The sequence below is a fragment of the Phytophthora infestans genome, genomic scaffold (assembly GCF_000142945.1).
Source record: "Phytophthora infestans T30-4 supercont1.1 genomic scaffold, whole genome shotgun sequence".
Classification (NCBI taxonomy): domain Eukaryota; phylum Oomycota; class Peronosporomycetes; order Peronosporales; family Peronosporaceae; genus Phytophthora; species Phytophthora infestans.
In genome coordinates, this window is record NW_003303758.1 from 2,422,903 (window position 1) to 2,439,098 (window position 16,196).

The window sequence follows — 16,196 nt, forward strand, 5'->3', positions numbered from 1 at the left end:
TGAAGCCGGATAATTTGAAGAAAAATGTAGTGCGCATTTTTCTCCGTACTTTTGTATCCGGATTTAGAGTTGCAGCTTGAACATCTTATGGAGCCAACTTCAATGCTTTTTGACAGGGTTCGGGGCGACGTCAGGGCACTTCCAGGGGGGATGACCTCCCTGATTGTCATCACTCGCGGTGGCACAGCACACGTTGAAGCGCGGTGGTCATCTTTGAGCTGTACATGCTCCTGCACTAGCGCGAACGCCCACACTGCGACCAGTCTACGACCCTAGCCGCTCATTTTGCCATTTCTCCGCTCCTAAATACCACCGTGGTGATGACACTGTCGGTTCCCGACGACGCCCTCTTCCTCGGCCTGGACTGCTCCACGCAGAGCATGTCCGCTGTGGTTGTGGATACCGGTGGTCACGTGGTGTACGAGAGCTACTTCCGCTTCGACGAGCGCTTCCCACAGTACGGCACCGACAATGGCGTGCTGCGCCCACGCGAGAACGAGGTGGTGATCCCATCGCTCATGTTCGTCGAGTCCCTGGACGCCATTATGGACGATCTAGCCAAGAGCCCGATTCACGTGGCCAAGATCAAGAGCGTTAGCGGCAGTGCTCAGCAACACGCGTCAGTGCATTGGAGCAAAGGCTTCTCGCTCGGTGCCTGCTTGAATGCGGCTGCGGACTCCACAATCTCAATGGTGGAAACCAGGCAGAAACAGCAAGAACCCGCCTTCTGTCTGCCCAACGGACCTAGCTGGATGGACAGCTCCACGACGCGCTATTGCGCTGAGTTAGAGGAGGCTGTTGGTGGACCTGACCGAGTCGCCGAGATCAGTGGATCCCGAGCGTACGAACGCTTCACTGGCAACCAAATTGCCAAGAGGATCCACGAGGACCCTGCATTTTTGGAAAAGTGCGGGCGTATTGCACTTGTCTCGTCAATGTTGACGTCGCTACTGTGTGGTGACTACGCCCCTATTGATGACAGCGACGGATCGGGTATGAACTTGCTGGACGTGCGTGAACGGGTGTGGTCTCCAGAGCTCGTGAAGGCCACTACTAAGTACAGCTCTTCTTCAAATGCAACGGAGAAGCTAGTGGCAGCCTTGGGGCCGCAGGTTTCGCGAGCATACTCCTCAGTGGGCTCTATTCATGCCTACTTTCAAAAGAAATACGGATTTGCTGCTGATTGCAAAGTGATTTCATTCTCCGGTGACAACCCGTGCACGCTTGCGGGCATTGGTCTCTCTCAGCCTGGTGACGTGGGAGTCTCGCTGGGAACATCCAGCACGCTGTTCGCTGTGGTGCCAACGGAGGTTGCACGCTTCTCTGGTAAGGAAGGACACTTCTTCTGCAACCCCATCGATCCAAAGTCGGTCATGGCCATGATCTGCTTCAAGAACGGCTCATTGACACGCCAGGACGTGCGAGACCGTCGCGCCGGTGCGTCGTGGGAGACATTCGAGGAGCTGATGCAAGCCACAAAGGCGGGCAACGGAGGTAAGACTGCGTTTTACTATCAGGATCCTGAAATCACTCCGTCCACTCTAAAAGCTGGAGTTGTTGGGTTCAACGCTAACGGTTCTCGCATCGACGTCTCGCTTTGCCCTCCTGAAGTGGAAGTACGTGCAGTGGTGGAAAGCCAATTTCTGTCGCTGCGTCTACATGCAGAGAAACTTGGTGTGAGCAAGCCACAACGTCTTATCGTGGTAGGAGGAGCTTCGGCGAATACGTGCATGTTGCAAGTGCTCGCCAATGTGTTCGACGCGCCAGTGTATCGCCTCACCTGTGCCTCCAACTCGGCTGCTTTGGGTGGTGCGCTCCGTGCTCGTCACGGGTACGCTTGTGATGGCAGCGAGTCCGGATACGTTCCATTCGACGTGAGCGACAGTCTCGACTTCTCGCTGAGTGCCACACCCGTCGACGAAGACGCTAAGACGTACACGAATGAAATCCAGCGCTTCGAATCCTTAGAGAACCAGGCCGTCAGTCTGCTCAGCTAATCCACCAACGGTCTCCTCTAGCGTCATTTTTCTCTTTTGTCGCTAACGTCCAGCGTAATGACAAGCAGCTAGCATAACGTAATGAACAACATCGTCGTCGTCAAATGATCGTCATATTTCTCACCATTGAGCTGAGGCTTACCGGTAGTAATTTAGAGCTACACAAGCATCCGATAATATTTTCCTTGCGGTATACTATTAAAAATTAAAACTAATACCGGTAGCATTAAAAGTCACCAACGTCGCCTCTCCTGGTCAAATCTCATGCACCGGAGTCAGATTACCCTAATTGTCGTCGACGTCACGGCCAGATGGGGTCCACTATTTGAGGCACTGCAACCCACCGCTTCGGTCATTTCTCTATTGGCGTTCAAGTGCGCACTCACTTTCAGTCTGTCCATGAGCTCTTCACTATTGCGCGCACGTCGTCTGGGCCATCGACTGGCTGCCACTCGTCGAGGCTTCCACGCCGGCGCCGTGACTGCGTTCCCAGAGGTCCCGTTTAAATTGGCGGACATCGGTGAGGGCATCGCCGAGGTTGAAGTGCTGCAATGGTTCGTCAAGAGCGGCGACGAAGTCAAGCAGTTCCAGAATGTGTGCGAGGTGCAGAGTGACAAGGCTACAGTGGAGATTACCAGTCGTTACGACGGTGTCGTCACTAAGGTGCATTACGAGGTGGGAGAGATGGCCAAGGTGGGCTCCACACTCATCGACATTGACGTGGATGAGGCCACAGCTGCGGCCACGTCAGGCGGTGGTAAGAAGAAGGGAGACCCGATCCCTCGCAGAGCGCCCTCACCCGTTGCCACGGAGCCTGTGGCCGCTCCTGTTCCTACAGCTCCAATTATTGAGCCTACTCCTACTCCGACGCCCGTGGTATCGAGGGTTTCCCTTGCTCCTCGCAGACTTGAAGGGGAAGAGAAGCTGTTGACATCGCCATCGGTACGACGATTGGCTAAGGAACACAGCATTGACTTGCATGACGTGGAAGGCACTGGCCCACAAGGTCGAATCCTTAAGGGAGATCTACTGGAGTACATCCGAATGCGAGCAACACAGCCGTCCACGTCTTCTGTCAGCCAGAGTACTACGGCCACACCACCTCCTGTAGTGGACGGATCTAATGCGACGTACTTGCAACAAGACACGGTAGTGCCGCTGACGCCTATCCAGAAGATGATGGTTAAGTCCATGAACGCGGCGCTGCAGATCCCGCACTTTGGATACGCCGATGAGGTACAACATTGTAGTGTGCGTTTGACCCAACTTGCTCCTAACTTATGCTATTCCACTACGGCAGATTCGAATGGATGCGTTGTATGATCTTCGGAAGGAGTTAAAGCCACTTGCGGAGGCGCGTGGTGTCAAGCTTTCGTTTATACCTTTCATCATTAAGGCTGCGTCGTTGGCGTTGAAGCACTATCCGATGCTCAACGCAACTGTGAACGAGAGTGAAACCGAGGTGACTTTGGTAGCTGCACACAATGTTTCGGTGGCTATGGACACACCGACGGGTTTGATCGTACCAAACGTCAAGAACGTACAAGCGAAGAGCATTCTGGAGATTGCTGAAGACCTGAACCGGCTACAACAACTCGCTGTCGCTGGCAAACTCGCACCAAGCGACCTGACTGGCGGTACATTCTCGTACGTGTTTATATTTCCATGTTAAGTTGTATACTCGGCCTAGTTCTAACCAGGGTTTGGCTTGATTGGATCAGGATCTCCAACATCGGTAGTATTGGTGGCACGTACATGAGCCCCGTCCTCATGGTGCCTCAGGTGGCGATTGGAGCAATCGGCCAGATCCAGAAACTTCCTCGGTACGACACAGAGGGAAACGTTGAACCTGTCCGCCTGATGAACGTGTCGTGGAGCGGTGACCACCGTGTGATTGACGGCGCGACAATGGCTCGCTTCTCAAATCAGTGGAAGGAATACTTAGAGACCCCAGTGAGCATGTTGACCGAAATGAGTTAACCAAATGAATAGCCCAGAACGTGACGTGATACGCTGTTACGAAACACAGTATTCTGGTGCTTATAAGGTGATTGTGGCTATTTCTCCCGAGAGTAAGGACAGGTTGTTCAAATACATTCCCCGTCGATCATTCGGTGCTGTAGTTATATCGACTTTGAAGATACTCACTGGTTGTTGCACCAGCATTTGCTTGGTTAGGAATTGACACTCCTTGATGAGATGCCGACAGCAAAATCTCTTGAAGCAGCTCTTGAGGAAGTCCCACGAAAGCCTACAGCACATTCATTGATAAGTTCCTGGCAAAAAAAAAAAAGTGAGGGCGTTTCTAAAAGTACCTGAGTAGCGATAACGCGCGCAAAGTGGTCCATGATGAAACCCAGACAGCGCTTCTTGAGCGTGAAAGCATTCCGGAAGTGCGCGGACTACATTTGAGGAAAAAACGATCGATATAATCTCCGATAGAGTAAAGCAAGCGAACAAAAACTGTACCTCGACGATGATGACAACGTTCTCTACTGAAAGAATTTGCAGCAGAGAGTTTTCACATGCGCTGGTGAGATAAAACCAAGAAAAATGTACGTTAGAATGCAACATTTTATCACCATCAAGTGTGCGAAGACGTACCTTCGAAGAGTAGTAACCAGGTACTGATCCGCTAGTGCGTGCAGCTCCAAAGCAAAGTCTGTTCAATAAAAAATAGATTTATCATAAAAAAGTTCGTATATATCACCAAACGTAGCCGGCAATACCCCGTACCTGCCGTCAGATCTGGCGACGCTAGCACTGCAACTTGGTCAGTGTACAGGAACTCCATTAACGCTGCAAAAACATCGTACTGTACAAGACAGACGACGACACTCAGTGAGCGTGTTAGATGTAAGATACTTAAGTACACCAGGTTTTGACGCACCGAGTACTCCGGAATGACGATTTCTGGTTGTGCTCCGTCCTTCATTCGCCCGTCAAGCATTTTCTCAAGAGGCTCGCAACGAGCGACTAGGATACAGCTATGTGCGAAGAGAGGACGACCTTCGATCACAAAAGTAGTATCACTTCGAGTTGGGTTATTGAGCATTTTGCGTAAATCCCCGCTTAGAGTGTAGGGTGGTGGGTTTTCGCTTTTGGGTGTCCCAACCAGACAGACCGAATGATAAAACCCTGCAGCGACCTAAGCAACACACATCAAAAAGTTAGTTTTAAATCGAAGCTGGGTTATTCATGAATGCGGTGCACCTTGACAACGGGTTTATTCCGTAAAGTCGAAATGAGTTGAGGGCTTAGACAATCCATGGACGTCTCGAGTCCAAGTTGGCCGTGATTATTTCGACCAAACGGAAACACTTTCCCATCGTCCGAAAGTGCAAGTGTGTGATAACAACCGCAAGCGACCTGAGTGATTCTCATCCGTGACAGACTTTCTACCGGCTGCAGTAAAAGTAAGCACACAATAAATTACGCTTAAGAGGCATTCGGACGTACCGTTGGCCGTGCCATGTGTAGCTTGTGTCCAAGACCAAGTTGTCCGTAGTCGTTGCGTCCGAAAGTGTACACAGCGCCATCCTCCGTGACAATTGCGGTGTGGTGATACCCGCACGAGAGTTGAGGCACAACTGCTCTATCTAGTGGCGGGGCGAGACGGGTGGGGAGCAACACTGGCTCAGATACGCGGTCCAATCCAAGCTGACCATGGTCATTTTTCCCGAATGCTACGACTCCTCCATCCCCTACATAAAAAACAATTAAGATTTAATATTCCGTGGCCCAGCGGTTGATTGCAGCACGTACTCAGTGATGCGACTGTGTAATGCTGACCGCATGCTACAGCTAGGACAGGGTGACGAAAGAAATAATCAACCGGTCGAGGCACGAGGTGACCACTGTGGTCGCCCATGCCTAACTGACCGTAGTCATTGCAGCCGCAAGCATGCAAATCTCCATTATCCATAACAATTGCCGTGTGAAAGTAGCTGCAAGCAACGTCGACGACGCGTTTGCCGGCCAATTCTTCCACGAGCGTAGCCTCCGTCACAGTTGTCGCCGTGCCGAGCCCCAATTGACCCCGCATATTAAACCCGACAGTATACAAAAACCCATTTGCTGCAATGTCACCAACCAAAACTCGTTGACGTAAGCAATTGATCGAGGAGCAAACGCGAGTCAGCTACTCACCGCATAGGGCTGCAAGGTGTTCGCTTCCATTTCCTGAAAAAAGTCGTACCGTGTGGTGGGAGCTAAGTCCCGGCGAGAATCGAAGTGAGGGCACTCGTTCAGTTGTGCCAATTGCACATTGGCCACTGCAAATTATGCCACGAGCCACAATAAGGCAAACTCAGACGCAACAGAAGCAGCAAACGCAACGAACCTGTCATTATACCCACAAGTGAACACGTCGCCGTTTTCTACATTAAATATGACAAAGTGCATCCGGAATCACATCGAGCAACTATTATATTAGTGGATAAACTGCAGCATGCGAACCCACCGAAAAGGATGGTGGTCTGCTCGTTCCCACAGGCCACATCAACGACGTGTTTCGTATCGTTTATTCTGCCAAGATCCACCCGCGTCGGAGTGCTGCGGTCGTTTGTGTCTCCAAGCGCCAGCTCCCCATACGTGTTCTTGACAAAGGTCATAGGATTTCGTTAAAATGCATCACTTTTTTCAAGATCCTGTCGCGCTACGCACCTGCCCAAAGCTAAAAAGACCGGCGCGGTTGTTGCTACTGCCTTCGTCATCACTAGACGAGCCCAGGGGCAGCGCGAATGCTGGCGTCGCGAGCAGGTGATTCGTTGCCATGGAGCTCGCAATAGATTTATCAAAAACAAATTCAAGACGAAAAGTGAAATTTGCTGGTAGAAAACTGTTTCGGCGAACGTTCTTTCATTCGATTTTTTGCGACTTGGCAGTCCCATCTGAGTCAGATGAGGATCTGAGTCAACTCAGATTGGATGGATTCCTCTTCGATGGTGATGTTAGGAATCCCAACTTAGGAAGTCGATGATGGCCCTTCGGGTGAAGAAGAGATCCCTCCTAGACTTATACGGCGTAGACTACTTGTGCATGTACTTACTGTACACGATCCAAGTGCATGTAATGTAGCCTTTTAGGTCGTTACTGACGCAAAAAACTTGTGTTCAGCGATGGGCGAGGTTTTCTTAGCATACCCGCGTAGAGGGATCCTTATTATCAGCGCTACGAGAACGGTCAAATTTCTCGGCGTTGCGGGTTGTTCGTGCTGCGCTTCAATTCGCAGTAACAGTGAGAGCCAACAAGATCCACGCCAGGATGTGCGCTTCGCCGGCTGCTGTGGTCCAGCCGCTACGAGATGAAGTGCTCGGCCACATGTAGATCGGAATCCGATTCGGATAGCTAGCGACGCCCTTGCGGCTGCATGATGGCAAATGCGCCGCTGGGATGGCGGTCAGATCACCGCTCTGTGTGCCGCTCAAATATCGAAGCATGCATAGTTAACCGCAGTGAAAGCCCGCTTCAATATCAAACCTTGAAAGGTCTCTGGCCGGGCCGACCACCAGCCGCTGCGGCCGGAGCCATTCGAATTCTCTCCCGCTAGTGCACAAGTGGATCGGCGCAAAGCGAATCAAGTAAAGCACGTCCAGGACACCACTACGCACAGTCACCAACCAACAAACCACCTATCTAAACGTGGCAACTAAGGTTACCTCGCCGCTAATTCGGGAAATTTCTTCCAGATTTTCAACCGCTCGCGGCAGACACGACACCTCTATCTCAGCTGCCTAACACCGCCTGTAACGAGTCTCGAATTTGCCAGCCAGCACAACAACATGGTTGCCAAGAAGGACCTGCCGCTACTTCAGCACGGAGGCTACGCGGCCACGAGCCCCACGGCTTCATCTGTATCGTCGTCCTACTCACGTGTGGCGTCTGAGGAGCTCATTGTGCCCGCCCCAGACAGCGTCAACTCGGTCTACTATGGCGTGGACGCCTTCTCTCCTACACTGGTGGACTTTTACACTGTGGACCAGAAGCGCATCGTATGGTCTTCACGCGCGCACCGCAAGATGATGACGACGCTTTATCGTGCCTGGCACGGCAGGACGTGGAAGGTCTACTCGCTGAGCTTCTGGGCCAGTCTCTGCGGCATCGTGGCCTTCACTCTCTTCATTACGGGAGCTACGGGTGAGGCTATCGCTCACAGTGCACGCAGCTCTAAGACCGCTAGCATCGAAGTCCACTCGTCTGTAGACTTGCCACTACTACTCGCTTCTATCTTCTTCCTCGCCTACCACGCCGTCACGTACCTAGAAGTCATCAACTGCTGCCACAACCTCGAGATTTGGCTGGAAGAGTACTTCCACGGCACCGAACCAGTATTGGAGCGTCAGTACGTGGGCTTCTTCCCTAGTCGCATCGACTTCTGGACGGCTATCCTGGGTATGCTTGGGTCTATGCTCTACGTCTTCGCACGTGCCTATGTGTGGGCACGATCAGACTCGGAGAACTTCGGCGTCGTGGACGTCAAGCACGACGACTTCAGCCTCATCGTGGGCTATTGGGTGCCCTTCTTCGCCGGTTCATTCCTGCTCCTACTGAGCGCCTACCTGGCGCATGTTGAGGTTGTCCACCAGTGGTTCTCGTGTCGCCTCACGACGCTCGAGACTTGGGTTACTGGTAGGTTATATCTCTGTATCTCAGACTTGAAACTTGTTGCTGACTTCTTTTGTGGGTTTCTTTAATTGTAGGCTTGAACATGATGGCTATGATTGGCTTCTTCCTGTCGTCTACCCTGCAGTTCATGGACCCATTCTCGGTGCTTTTCTCGTTCCAGGCATGTGTGGTGCCCTTTGCATCCGGCTGTCTCCTTGGGCTGGGCTCTACTGTTCTGAGTCTTGTGGAGCTCGAGAACATTCACAAGCGCCACAAACACCCGGAGTACAGTCTGTACGAGTCAGCCGCGGGCTACGGAACAGCAAGCTACGGGTCGTTCAAGCAGCAAGTATAAGTATTATGCATGACCAGTCTTTGGATCTGCCGTAGCACACAGTACCAAGAGCACAGGCAGGGAGACAGGATAATATATGCTCTACGTCTACATCGCAAAACTACATCCGATCTTGCGTCGCTGCCTAGGAATCTACCTAAACTTTAAGCAAAGAGAACTGTGAGGAAGCGACCGCGGCTCTGGACGTCGACGTTGGAAGGGTACGTCGCAACAGCCTTGTGCACTAACGAGGCATGTGGCTTGGCAACAACGGCGTTCTCCTCTGCTCGTCCATACATCAACCATGTTTAAAACATGCTATATGATCCATTTAGCAGCTTAAACGTACCCGTGTTAGAGCAGAAGACCAGCAGCGCCCACAAGCCCTCGGCCTGAAGAGCCTCGTTCTCAGGATGCGTCTCCATTGCCTTGAGTACAGCAGCGATCGCACCTTGTCCCCGAGCCAGCACAAGGTTAGGTACTGTAATACACACATGAAAACACATCAGAATTTCATCTTCATGCGAAGTTTCCACACTCACGGCAGTGGAATGCGACATTGCGTAGCGCGTGGCAGCCGTCTTCCTGTACAGTTCCGTTGGAAATATTGCGCTCCATGGCATCCACAATTGCCTTAATGGCACCCGCGTCTCCTGCTGCCTCCTTCCCCACCGCTATTAACAACATACTGTAGTGCTTAATCGACAATTTAAATGATTCAAGTCGTCAGAAAAACTCACGATTATTAAACGTGGCGTGCGAGAGCTTGGAGAAACCCTCGGCCGCCACGAGCGGAGAATCGCTCTTCACCATGGCGATCGCCTCGGCGACCTCGCTGGGTACAGCCACTGCTTCCTCCTTTCCCTCCTCCAGAACGCGCGTCGAAGACCGCACCACCATTTTTCTGCTTTGATAAAGTTGCCTTTTCAAATGTCAGAAAGTGTTGCATTTGCCAGTTGATTACGTGCCCCACATCAAATTCAGTTCATACGTATTCTTACAATTTTAACGATCCTCCACTTCCGTTCTCAGCTGGATCGAACTAATCGAACACTTGGGCAACAAGCAAGCCAAGCCGACGCCACCTCCGTCCTCCTCCTCGAGCAACCCGTCGCGCTCTACGAGTGCTCCGCCTAGTGCAACGGTGTCAGTGCCCGCGCCGCCTCCTCCACCGGCGCCGTCAAGCGCTCCTCGTACCGCTTCGGATCCGGTTCAGCCTCCTGTGCACTCGCTACTAGAGTCGAAACTGTCCGAAGTGGACGTGTCCACCGTTTTCTCGCAACACGAAATGCTCTCGATTCGCAAACATTTGGCAGCGGTTCTGGGGCAGCATGAGAACGACGCTGTGGTGATCCCCAAGGTCGAGTTCTTCCGCTTTTTGGCAGGCGGCGATGGCAACACCTCCAGTCTCTATGCCAACCGCCTCTACTCGATCTTTGACATGGACAAGAAAGGACATGTAAGAAGGATCTCGATGTACTGCAGTAGCTTTGTGCCGTAGAGGACTTATGATGGTTTTATTATGCCATTTTAGGTGACGTTCGAAGATCTGATGAAGGGATTGTCCCTGCTGAGTCAGAAGGCGACGCGTGAGCAGAAGCTCATGTTGTCCTTCTACCTGCTGGACCCTGAAGGAACAGGCTTCATCACCAAGAAGATGACGACGGAGCTGCTACGCTCGTGTCTTGCGGAATGCAACGGTGCGTTCGATTCAATAATTTAATCATTCAAATCGTTACTGACTGTTGGATGTTCAGAGCTCGAGATCTCGCTGTCTGAAGCTCAATTGGCTCACATTATCGACAACACCTTCTCGGACGCCGATCTGGACCGCAACGGAGTCATCGACCTGAATGAGTACCAGGTGCGTCTTTGGCAAAAAATTGCCACATAGACCATGGCATTTTTTTTTAATTTCTTGTCGAATTTCAATGTTGTAGTCTTTGGACGCGAAACACCCTGGACTCTTTGACTTCCTCACAGTGGACGCGTTCGGTGTGCTTAGCCACTTGGAGAGGGTCCACTCCATGAGCATTTCGGTTCCTCAGTAAGGCAAAATAACAGCCCTCGACTCCACACGTTAATGCATTTGCAAGTTTAAGCGAGACTGGCTCCGCTTCACGCTTTTCAAAGTTTCAATGTGTTCCTTCAAGTGTTTTTTTGCATTTGTTTGGCAAAAACAAGCGCTATCGAGTTCATTTCTTCTTCTCAATCAGCACTGCGGGGGTCTTGCCTGTGATGCCGTACAGAGCAATGTAGGCCTGTTGCTTCTTGACGAGACTCGTGGAGATGGCGCTCTTCTTGATGCCAAGACCCCACTTCTCCTCAAACACAGCGCTAGAAGTCGGGGCAGGAGCAGCCTTAGGAGCAGCAGCCTTGGCAGCAGGGGAAGCCGGGATGAATGGGCCAGGCACAGTCTTCTTCGTGGTCTGCGAAGTCACCAGGAAGTCCTGGGGCAACACGGGCTCGTGAGTCTTGGCGTCCACAGGTACGTCCTCCTTCTGGGGAGGCTTCTCCTCTGCAGAGAGGGCAGGCGCAGTGGGGGCCGCCGGAGCTTCCTCTAGCTTAAAGTCCTTGAAGGCAGCAATGGACTCCTCTTCGTCAACTATAACCATCATGGGTTGGCCCACAGGAATGTTTTCGGCGCCCTCCGGGATGAGAATTTTGGCCAGGAACATGTCGTCTGTGGCCTCGTAGTCGACGACGGCCTTGTCCGTCTCGATCTCGCACACAATGTCACCGGCGCTGATGGCGTCACCTTCCTTCAAGTTCCACTTGGACATGTTGCCTGTCTCCATGGTCGGGGACAGCGCTGTACAAATAATTGCCATGTCACTATGCTATCCTTGTCGGAAAGTTCAAATTACTGCGACTTACAAGGAAGACCGATGACCTCGTGGTCCGGGTACGAGGAAAAACGACGCGACACGCAAGCGGCCACGCGGCGCTGTACCGGCAGCGCAGTGCGGAGACGGAAAGCGGTGCGAAGCATGACGGACTTGTGGCGTAGGGGGTGAGTCGCAAAATGGCCGGCAATCTAGCGCCAAGCAGCAATTTGTTGGATAAATATGTGGCAAAAACAAGCACATCTTCGCTGATTGGTAGATATTAGCATTTGGTGCTCATTCTGCAATTTTGCCAAACATTTGCACGCCACCACGTTCAGCTGAAGCAACTTGCAAAGTTTACTCGAGCATTTCCCAGTCGCCTTCCACGTCAGCACTGCCAGCTACACCGCTAGCATTGCTCGGCGAGCTCTTAGCGCTGCTATTGGATGATGCCATTGCTGCGATTGCCGAGGCAGCGCTAGCTTCAATCGCTGCGGAGAGAGGCGCCGCCTGCTTGAACGCTCTCTTCTTTTCGCGTGTCAAGTTGAGCGGTGACGACTTGGGCTCGGCTGGTCCATTAGCAGCTTCTTCACCTTGATTTGTGTTGCTTGGAACGTCCTTAGCAGCTAATTTCCTTACAGCCTTCATCTCGCTCTTGAGAGGGGAACCCTCAGGAGAATCTTCGTCGTTTTGCTGGGCATCGTCAGTGGGAGAAGACGACGGCGAGGTTGGAACTGCTGTGCTGGTGCGTGCCGATGCAACAGACAGTAGGTGAAGGTCTCCCAGGTGCGAGTTGTTCGTTCTGGTGATCAAATTCACACCTTGGAGACCAAGAGCTTGTACTTGGCCCAACACATTCAACGCAGTGGCCAGTCGAGTACGCAGAGCCTCCGCATTGTCGTCTGGTGCGATACTACTCGTTGGTATCAACAGAATAAATTAATATTTCATACGCTTTCGGACAAATCAGCAGCAACGCACCTTTCTGGAGACGCCGTCGTGTCTGTCGCCGCTAACGCTGCAGTAGCTGCGGCCCCTTGCTGCTTCTTGAGCTGGTTTCAATACGCAAGTAATACAGCACTTATTAGTCTGCAAATAGCCGCAAAAAAGACAAAAGGTGTATGCACCTCCTCATCCCGACTTGCAAGTTGAGCACGATACGACTCCAGCTCACTTCGAAGCGATTTAATCGCATCCTGAAGCTCTTTTCGCTCCGTCGCATCGACCTGAGCAGCTTTGGCAGCCATAGTTGCCTCGGCGGCCTTATTTTCAGCCGCATTCGCTTTTTCTTCCGCTGCAGCGAGGAGGCCAAGGATCTCCACGTTCTCGTCTTTCGCCGTGTTGATTTTCTCGTCCAGTTCAGCCATTTTCTCTTCACATTCCGCTAGCTTCATCTCCTTCACTGTCAGCATACGTATCTGCTCTTCAAAAGCAGCGATCTTCTCTTCGTATTGCTCCAACTTCTTCTCTTTCTCGGCCATTTTGCTGGCTTCATCTTCCAGAGTCTCAACCTTCTTTCTCAAGCGCGCAATCTTATCCTCACATTCAGTAAGCTCCTCTTCCTTTGCGCTGAGTGTCGTCTGCAGCTTTTCGTTTTCATTGGCATACGCTGCCATCTTCTCGCTCATTTCTCGTCGCTGTTCAAAGTGCTCAGCTTCGACCTTCTGCTGATACTTCTTGGTGGCTTCTTTGAGCTTAATCGCCATTTCTTGGGCTTTCTTCTCCTTGTCTGCTTCCAAAACTTTCTTGACCGCCTCCTTAATCTTCAATGCCATCGCTTGCTCCTTCCCAGTCAGCTCTTCCTTTAAAGATTGAACCTCTTTCGAGGCCGCTTCCATGTTTTTCTTCATGGCTTCCTTGACCTTCGCTTGCATGTCTCTGTCTTTAGCAGTCAAGTCTGTCTTTAACTGAAGGTTTACCGCTGTCGCTACCTCCAATTTAGACATCAAACTCAAGTTCTCTTGCGCCAGTTTGTCCACTTTTACCCTCATGTTTTGCTCCAGCTCGTTACCAAGAGTTGCCATCTGAGCTTCTGCAGCCTTCAGCTTACTCTGAGTAGCCTTGAGTTGAGATTCAGCGGCCTTCAGCTGGCGTTCAAGTTCCCGGGTGGCAACAGTTACAGTTGCAGGCTCTTCATCTTCTCGCTTGCGTTTCTTCTCTGCAGGAGACGGTGGATCTGCGGGGATCTCCAGCTGTGTAGCCTCGAAGGACTCGTCTGCGACAATAGTCATATTAACGTCTTCTGGCACGTCGTTTGCCTCGCTCTCCGGGGAGGCAGGACGAGATTCATGAGTGGTGCTACAGAAGAACACGATAAAGTAGTAGTGAGTTCCGTCGTCTTTAACTTTATTGTGACAAAAGACTGTTGCACGTACGTTAGAAACTCGAACTTGTACGCCATCGGAGTGACTCCTAGCAATCACAAGGCCGCGTGAGTCTTAACATTAATGTTTTGTAGTAGTATCGCTTTCAGTACCTGCTGGAGTCGTGCCAGGCTTGGTGAAGTGGACGGTATACCCGTTGCCCAGCGTCACCGAAGCTCCTTTACCAACGCGATCCGCATTCACCCAAATACCGTTGCGACTGCATTAAACTGTTAGCGTTTCTTTCGTTGATCAGAGCTATTGATCCCATTACATACCTGTTATCACTGAGCTTGACAGTTGATTTTCCCGTGTCGTCTGTGGCATTCAACTGTACCACGCAATGCTGAAAAATCAGGCCAAAAGGACAGCACACATCATCATTAAAATTAGATGCTAGAGCCATGTGATGCAAGCGTTGCTGAAGCTTTTCAGAATTGTGTGTGCTTTAACGTACCACGCTGCTAATGAAGAGCTTGTCGATCACAATATCGCAGCGACGTTTGTTGCGGCCGATCGTAGTCACTTTGTTCCGAAAGTAGATGTGGTCGGCATCCTCTGCTGGCTCCTTGGATACGAATGTGAACCGACCCCAGGGCTTCGCCTGCTCCTTCTCCGGCGTGTTCTCCTTCTCATGGTTTGCCGCCATGGTCGCAACTGCCAGACCTTCACGAATGGAAATTGACAAGCTTCACTATTAATATTGACCAATGGAAGGGTGTTTTAAATGGTTGCATAAATCGAACTCCATTCTACTACAGTACTACGTGGTAATAGTACTACTCAGCAGCACTGTAGCACTACTATACTATTTTGCTACTGTATTATTTATCAATTTTCACAGTACCGTAGTAATATTTTACATTTTCATTTTAAATGCCTGTTCCATTTTAAACCATTTTGAAAAAATCATTTAAAAAAAACAGAAAAGAAAAGCACATTTAATGTGGTACGCAGGACGCCGTCTAGCTACGGAAGGAGCGCGAGAACTGCTCGCGAGCCGAAGCGAACGCCTACAGAAGTCATAGCATCATGCAACAGCGTGAGCACCTAATATGCAGCTTATGCTATTCAACTTGCGCAAACCGACCTGTGAAATGGTGAGTTCTGCCATGGGAACTTCGTTATCGATACCCTGATCAGTACAAAAAGCAGCGTCAGTCTGATACTTAAAAGCAAAACGGAGTGCGGGATGCCTTACGCGCATGAGCACGCGGTTCGAGATTGACGGTGTGTCGACCTCCAAGATGATCCTGTACCACAAAGGACATCCACTTAGATATCAATTAACCTATTTAATTAGAACACATCCAGTCATCGTACCCGCCGTCGACAACTTCGTCAAACGTGAGCAGCACCAACTCGATGTTGTCCAGCATCACATGGCGGTCCATTCGTCCCCTAAAGATACAACGTCACTCCTGTCAGATCCAGTACACCACTAGCACCACAAAAACGCTAGAAACGTCATCAGCAAATACGTACTTAAGCAAGTTGCTGACAGCATCGAAGGCTGAATCCAAGACCGTCAGCAGGATGAGCTCGTTCTGCCATAACATTGGCACGTTGACACCGTTTCAATTTAGTCTACATATATAAGCTCGTTGTCCGATATACTACCACGCACCTCCGAAGCCGAGCCAACCACGTGCATTGTCGTGTCCGATCCGCAGCGGAATACGCTCACGATATTCTCAATAAGAACAATATCGGCTAGGGATGCAAGCGAACACAGTTAATTGCTGCCACAACAGACATCGCTGAAGTTAATCGCACCTTCTAGACGAGCGTTGGAGTTCTTGGTCTTGGCGTACAATTTCTTCTCTAGCGCAAGTTGTTCCTTTTGCGTCGGATACGACTTGTCGTAGTACTTGGCGCACACGCGATTGCCATCGCTGTCCAAGATAAAGATCGCTTTCACGCTCGGAGACGCCGCCTACACAGCAACGAGACGAAGCAGTCGGTGGCGTCAATGACGATATGTACGAAAGTCATAGTCTCCCATGCGCTGTCGCTGTAGACGCCCAGAAGAAGAGGACGAAGCCGCACCTTCACCATGTTGAGCAGT

At 51.2% G+C, this 16,196-nt stretch overlaps 8 protein-coding genes across 8 annotated transcripts; 4 read left to right on the forward strand and 4 right to left on the reverse strand.

Annotated features, from left to right (window-relative positions):
• Positions 1–320: 320 nt before the first annotated feature.
• PITG_00452 (xylulose kinase, putative) lies at positions 321–1,997 on the forward strand (the record flags this gene model as incomplete). Its single annotated transcript, XM_002909005.1, has 1 exon — positions 321–1,997. The coding sequence occupies one exon, from the start codon at positions 321–323 to the stop codon at positions 1,995–1,997; it is 1,677 nt and encodes a 558-aa protein (XP_002909051.1).
• Positions 1,998–2,373: 376 nt separating this feature from the next.
• On the forward strand, positions 2,374–3,977 carry PITG_00453 (lipoamide acyltransferase component of branched-chain alpha-keto acid dehydrogenase complex, putative; the record flags this gene model as incomplete). Its single annotated transcript, XM_002909006.1, has 3 exons — positions 2,374–3,233; positions 3,298–3,644; positions 3,719–3,977. 3 exons carry the CDS (start codon positions 2,397–2,399, stop codon positions 3,975–3,977), a joined length of 1,443 nt encoding a protein of 480 aa, XP_002909052.1.
• Positions 3,978–4,104: 127 nt separating this feature from the next.
• On the reverse strand, positions 4,105–6,773 carry PITG_00454 (RCC1 and BTB domain-containing protein, putative; the record flags this gene model as incomplete). The annotated part of the gene is made up of 13 exons (XM_002909007.1): positions 4,105–4,248; positions 4,313–4,399; positions 4,467–4,527; positions 4,602–4,659; positions 4,734–4,812; positions 4,888–5,145; positions 5,220–5,402; positions 5,457–5,701; positions 5,763–6,074; positions 6,147–6,271; positions 6,340–6,376; positions 6,460–6,595; positions 6,663–6,773. 13 exons carry the CDS (start codon positions 6,771–6,773, stop codon positions 4,105–4,107), a joined length of 1,836 nt encoding a protein of 611 aa, XP_002909053.1.
• Positions 6,774–7,773: 1,000 nt separating this feature from the next.
• Positions 7,774–8,958, forward strand: PITG_00455 (uncharacterized protein; the record flags this gene model as incomplete). The annotated part of the gene is made up of 2 exons (XM_002909008.1): positions 7,774–8,627; positions 8,699–8,958. 2 exons carry the CDS (start codon positions 7,781–7,783, stop codon positions 8,956–8,958), a joined length of 1,107 nt encoding a protein of 368 aa, XP_002909054.1.
• A 143-nt stretch (positions 8,959–9,101) lies between these two features.
• Positions 9,102–9,837, reverse strand: PITG_00456 (uncharacterized protein; the record flags this gene model as incomplete). Its single annotated transcript, XM_002909009.1, has 4 exons — positions 9,102–9,223; positions 9,287–9,418; positions 9,480–9,611; positions 9,678–9,837. The coding sequence occupies 4 exons, from the start codon at positions 9,835–9,837 to the stop codon at positions 9,102–9,104; spliced, it is 546 nt and encodes a 181-aa protein (XP_002909055.1).
• A 131-nt stretch (positions 9,838–9,968) lies between these two features.
• On the forward strand, positions 9,969–11,069 carry PITG_00457 (uncharacterized protein; the record flags this gene model as incomplete). Its single annotated transcript, XM_002909010.1, has 4 exons — positions 9,969–10,396; positions 10,472–10,637; positions 10,695–10,801; positions 10,878–11,069. The coding sequence occupies 4 exons, from the start codon at positions 10,226–10,228 to the stop codon at positions 10,986–10,988; spliced, it is 555 nt and encodes a 184-aa protein (XP_002909056.1).
• Positions 11,070–11,132: 63 nt separating this feature from the next.
• On the reverse strand, positions 11,133–11,941 carry PITG_00458 (dihydrolipoyllysine-residue acetyltransferase component of pyruvate dehydrogenase complex, putative; the record flags this gene model as incomplete). The annotated part of the gene is made up of 2 exons (XM_002909011.1): positions 11,133–11,749; positions 11,815–11,941. 2 exons carry the CDS (start codon positions 11,927–11,929, stop codon positions 11,133–11,135), a joined length of 732 nt encoding a protein of 243 aa, XP_002909057.1.
• A 3,086-nt stretch (positions 11,942–15,027) lies between these two features.
• PITG_00459 (coatomer subunit zeta-1, putative) lies at positions 15,028–16,193 on the reverse strand (the record flags this gene model as incomplete). Its single annotated transcript, XM_002909012.1, has 8 exons — positions 15,028–15,141; positions 15,219–15,263; positions 15,330–15,381; positions 15,452–15,529; positions 15,614–15,675; positions 15,756–15,841; positions 15,905–16,064; positions 16,178–16,193. The coding sequence occupies 8 exons, from the start codon at positions 16,184–16,186 to the stop codon at positions 15,094–15,096; spliced, it is 540 nt and encodes a 179-aa protein (XP_002909058.1).
• Positions 16,194–16,196: the final 3 nt, after the last annotated feature.